Source organism: Pundamilia nyererei, unplaced genomic scaffold, assembly GCF_000239375.1.
Source record: "Pundamilia nyererei isolate P.nyererei 1_Seehausen unplaced genomic scaffold, PunNye1.0 scaffold00126, whole genome shotgun sequence".
Classification (NCBI taxonomy): Eukaryota; Metazoa; Chordata; class Actinopteri; order Cichliformes; family Cichlidae; genus Pundamilia; species Pundamilia nyererei.
Genome location: NW_005187527.1, coordinates 1544917 through 1550391, shown reverse-complemented (window position 1 = coordinate 1550391; position 5475 = coordinate 1544917). Strand labels below are relative to the sequence as shown.

At 41.9% G+C, this 5475-nt stretch overlaps 1 protein-coding gene across 6 annotated transcripts in view; it reads left to right on the top strand.

Annotated features, from left to right (window-relative positions):
• mpdz (multiple PDZ domain crumbs cell polarity complex component) overlaps positions 1–5475 on the top strand; it is a 48276-nt gene that overhangs the window by 31467 nt on the left and 11334 nt on the right. For 4 of the 6 annotated variants that reach the window (XM_013913336.1, XM_013913334.1, XM_005743032.1 and 1 more), the window contains 4 exons: positions 2428–2457; positions 3143–3208; positions 3439–3510; positions 4929–5112. In XM_013913336.1, coding sequence (XP_013768790.1) covers positions 2428–2457; positions 3143–3208; positions 3439–3510; positions 4929–5112 — 352 coding nt within the window. The remainder of the gene's footprint in view (positions 1–2427; positions 2458–3142; positions 3209–3438; positions 3511–4928; positions 5113–5475) is intronic. The other 2 variants (XM_013913335.1, XM_013913337.1) reach the window with 2 other exon arrangements.

The window sequence follows — 5475 nt, the reverse complement described above, 5'->3', positions numbered from 1 at the left end:
ATTCCTGATGATTACTTCAGGAAATGATTCACTCTGTTTACTCATTTTCTATTTTTGCTAGCAAAATGTAGGAAACATTTACACAGTACTGTATACCAAACTAGTTCTTTAAAGTACTCAGAACAGTTTTAAGTAGTTACTACAATATGAGCTGCCTCAACCTACATCTCTGTTCCTCTACATGGCGTTCTCAGCCTGAGTCAGTTTATTGCCCAGTTTCATCGCCCGCAGTAAAGAAACTCACCACCGCTTTCACACACATGCCACCTCGCACATGTCAGGTAATCTGTCTTTCTCTTTTTGTCTCCCTCATTTTTATTGCTTAAGCTATCCATCACACTTTATCTTAGTTGCATTATCTGCACTCCCTACTCTTTCCCTTTGTCTCTCAGACTGGTGGCTGAGTCTTTCTTTTTATGTCCGCCTTTGACTTTGAAATAACATGATGTGCGCATTAATGGAAATAAAGCAGAATTCTAAATTCCCTCCAGGAGAAAAAGAACTGAATCATTTGTTTAATGTCAGCGACCCCAAATGCTGCTTTTAACCAAGCGCTAAAATCAATGTGGCCACTATTTTAGACACATCTGTGCTGAAGGTGAGCTTTGGTGACATTTATTGCACATGCACACTAGATTCTAACCACAGGGCTTATTAAAATTTAATTGATACCTCATATAAAGATGGTCATTATCAACTCTACAATATCAGGGTTGCCAGCTTTTTGTGGGAATAGCACAGCTGGCACTTTTTATCTTTATATCAGCCGAAAAATCTTTTGTGCTGTATTGTAGGGCATACTGATAGACGAACGTCAGCCACCGCCTTTTTAGTTTTGTCTTGTTTTGAGCTCTCGAGTTAAGGATTTTGGTCCTCTTTGGCCATTTCTTTTATAAAATCGGGGTGATATGCATTTAAGAACTGAGGATATATTACCACACCCATATATCTGTGTATTTTACTCTAAATGGGCCAACATTGTGTTGTATTACGCTAGCAATTAAGTATAAACCCATCACTAAAATAGGTACTGCACTATTAAATCCAATGCACAGGGAGGTCATTTCATCATAGACTTCTAAACAACTGGACTGCTTTCGATAGCCAGAGATGTTGCCCCCTGTTGGCCATTAAAAAGAATACATTAGGCTGCCTCCATTTTTGTATACAGTCTATGCTAAAAACATATAAAACCTAGACGAAAAAAAAGTCTGCACGTAAAAAGCCGAGGGCATATTGAAGGCATAAAAACATTTTCGTTTTAGTTTTTCATCCAGTTGCTTTTTCGTTTTCTTATTAGTTTAATTATTAAAAAGGTTGCAGCCGTGTATATATATTTTTCCTCAGAAATGGCCTTAAATATAAACTAGCCGATGAATAATTAAGTTGTCGCCATTGCTGTTAATGTGTTCAGGAACACATCCAGTGATACAAGGAGACATTATTAGCAAGGCTCATTAGTCAAACTTGCTGGAGAATCTGTTTAAATCGACCTCGTGGATGGTAATATATGTGGATTTGAGTTATGATGGGTGAAAGTCTGTATATATTTAAAAAATTTGATTTTTCCAGGGGATTTAAGTTGGCAACCCTGAAAGTATAAGAGAAAATAATAAGGGCATTAATTGTGGCTCTGCGGCTGCAGGAAGACGTTCTTCTAATTCACTCCAGAGTCACTGGGGTCAGCGCTGAGTGCGGCTAAAGTGAAATCCACGACAATAAACCGAATCATGAGATAAATACCATTTTTAATGGATGATATATCTGAGCAGTGGAGTCAGAGCAGTAGTAGCTGTTTTAAAATGCAGCCACCGAGGGCCACCTAAGAGAGCACAGTAACTACATCTGTGCTGTTTCCCTTGAAGTTTCAAATCACTCTGTTGTAAGCAGTGAATAATCTCAAGGTAGCCCGGAGGAGTCTTTGAAACATTTACGCTTTCAGAGAGCGAGAGGCTTTCTTCAGTTCCTCCACGTGAAGGAAATATCCGTCTTCGAGGAACCCGTTAGTTAAACGTTTATGATTTCAATCTCTCTCTGTCTCCTCGGTTACCTTTGATTAAATTTTGTCAGAAAGGCTCAGACATCATCTCTAATGTTTGTCAGCTTGTCGGTCTTGTGTTGCTTTTAGAAGCCACCCCTGCCCTTCCTTCAGCTAAATAGCCACAGCGGGTCGAGCCTTCGCTGCACTCGTCAAACCTCCCTGCCTCAGGTTAGAAACCTAGCCCGCGTCTGCTGTGTCTCCTCGCGTTTGTGTGGGCGTGTCTTTCGTTTGGACCTGCGTGCAACTTGATTGGACCTGTTCGACATGGAGACTATTTTCCAACCTGTGCACGATGCCTGTTTTTAAATTTACCTCTGATAGCAGGTGTTTATATTCATTTTCTGTCTCTGTAACTTTGCTTTCTTTCCCATCTGTTGCACCCGCAGAAAGTGAAAACGATAGTTGAGGCTTTTACTGTAAGTGCTTTTTTTCTTCTTCTTCTCCTTTTCTTTTTAATTTTTCTCCTGTCGTCAGCTTTGAAAGGCGATTTATTCAAATTATCCCTCCAACATCGTCCCGAGTGCCTCGTTGCCAATGTAAAAAAGACAACTTGATTAGACGGTCGGCAGTCAACACAAATACTGTTGTGTGAAGAATTATAAACTGCAAGTTTCTGGCAAACAAAGAAGAAAACATTTCAAGCTTGATCATTCAAGAAATCGTCGAGCTTGGACGGGCGCGCGGTGCTGGGCACGCTTTCCTCACTCGACACATCAGTGTTTTGGCATGTCCGAGTGTTTGTGTGCTTTCAGTTCTCGGCTTTGCCAAGCTTCAAGTTAGCAGAAGCAGTGAAAGTTTTGCCTTTATTTGAGAAATGCGGATTTCCAAAACAGATGGTTTATCATAACACAGCATACCGAGCACAGCTTTAGTCATTCCGAACACTTAAGACTTAGCGTGGACCCATTAATATTTATGGGATTACTGCCCGTGCGTCGCACCGCACTGTGATACAGTATCTTTCACTATCTGGTGACATTGAAGTGGATGTTATGAATTTGCTGTCCATACGTGACGTAAATTAATTTCAAAGTCCTTTTTTGTTGTTGCTATCTGGTGCAGAGTAGTGATTTACCTTCATGTCTGTCTTAAATGCAACAGTCATCGATAACAGACTCGAGTGAGGAGAGAGCTGCTGCAGCCGCAACAAGGGACAACAAGGACAAGGTTGGTACTTCTAATTACCGAGCACGCAGAGCCCCTATCAGTGTTGTTGTGTTTGTTGTCAGATTTCAGTAGGTGTCGCTCACGGCGTTAAAATAGATTCAGTAAAAAAAAAAAAAAACGTTCACCATAAACTCGAGATATGTTGTCGACGCAACGCTGGCACACGCCTTTGACTTGACCTGTCAGAACGATGCTGTCTGCTAAAGTTGCCCTTTTTGTCTTCTCCGTAGGAGGGTGACAGTCACAGTAGACTTTTCCTCCGCCTCTCCCCAACTAACCCTTTCACTCCTACCCCGTTTAAGGTTCGTGGGTCTCTGTGTTGTGCTTTCCACCTTCCATTTCCGTGTATGCTTGCACGAATATGTCAGCGTGTCACACGGCAGCCCGTGAATCGGAGATGTCCTGACGTGCTGTACATGCATATGCGTGGCCTAACGCCTCCACCGTCCGACTTCCTGTGTGTGTGTTTCTTTTTGTGGAATCGTGAACATCTTTCTTCCTTTACTTTAGTTTTTGCCTTTTTTGCTTTTAGTCCGTTTTCGGAAGCGTAACAGAATCAAAACTCTGGTTTTAAATGGATGATTTTGAGTTTCGAGCATTATATTTAAGATCAAGAATGAATGAAGTGATCAGAAGTCAGAGTTGTTACAGGTAAGTGCGCTTATGAATTACTGATGGGTGAATATTTGAAATTTAGAGATGATCATTAAATTAATAATTATATAGTAGAGATCAAAATTTACTGTAACACCAGTCGTCCACTTAAAAAAAAAAAATGAGTGTGCAGCGACCAAGCCCATCATCGGGAGAAGTAATCACAAGGCCACAGAGGGACACATCACATGGACGGTGAAGAAGAACTGTAGTGATGACAGCAAGGTTCAGTTTCGACGCGAGGTTTTATGTTCGGGGTCAAACGGGAGCAGAGGGGGGTCAGTTTGGAGGACGGGGCTTCATGGTTTGGTGCTTGAGTAATGTCTATGAGAAGCTTCTACGCCAACAGAGTCAGCCAAGACTTTCTATGGAGGCCGGTGCCTCTTGTCACCCCGTGAAACAGAAGCACTTGTTGAATGTGAGAGCATTAAAATAATGCATGATGGCTAGCCTGGAATCCTGATCCTGAACCTAGCTGTGGCTATGAAAGTCAAGCAGTGGCTAAACTGTGGAGGAGACCAAGATCAAACCAGAGCAGTGTGGGAAATTGATAACAATCGTTGTGTTGTGTTAGTTAGTAGTGTTACAGTCATTTAGAGAAAAGGCCCCCCCCTACAAGAGACCTGCTGGTATACTGGCCCAGTGTATTAGCCAGTATTAGCTATTTGCTAACTCCATCGCTCTTGTTCATGGATTTTGTTACATTTATTAGAAGAAGCAGTGACTTAAATACAGGACATTTAGGCATGTAAGGTGTTCTCTAATTTTGATCTCTGCTTTTCATTAAATTAAAAAGAAAAAGTAGCAAAAATACACATGTTGGTGCGAGCTGGAGTAGTGTTGTTAACCCAGTTCTGATCAGAGCTCATAGAATCAATAACTTCCAGCTAACGTACATGTAAAAGGAAACCAAGCATATGGCTTCTTGTTGATTGCATCGGCGCCTTCCTCTCGCTGTGAACCTGACAGCCAATTGATTTAAACATTAATGGAGAGATGAAACCTTCTTTATCTTCTTTACCTTTCACTCATCAACTGTTTTCTGCCTCCATCTGTGGCGCGACAGCTGGCGAAGCGTGAAGCAGCAAAGGCATCTCCCACCAGCGCTGTCCTCACCCTGCCAGTGGTGCCTCATGTGGGAGAGACTGATACAGACACGCTGACAGAGATTCCTGGCAGTCCTGCTGAGACTGCTGAGGAGAAAAAGGAGGAGGGGGAGGAGCCCGAGGACGAGTACGGATATAATTGGAGTGAGTTTAGTTTGTCTGGTTTTTATTGTGTTTTTTGCAGTAGGGTGTTTAATTTTGCAGTGAAATATCACAAGGTTGTAAATGTTTGATGTAAATGTAATCCTGCATCACATACAGCAGGAATATTTTAACCCAGTTTGTAGTGGAAGTAAAAATATATGCTTACATACTACACTATGTAGTAACAGCAAATGGCCACAAGAGGTCCTCCAAGTTACATGTCTGCCCATAAAGTCTCCTGCATGGCATAAACGTGCACTGATTCACATGCTTGAGCTGGTTGTGCCTCAGCAAAAACCTGAAGGACTCAGTGTCCCAATTAGGCCATTATCATCCTGCAGACACTCTGATGTCAACTGTAGG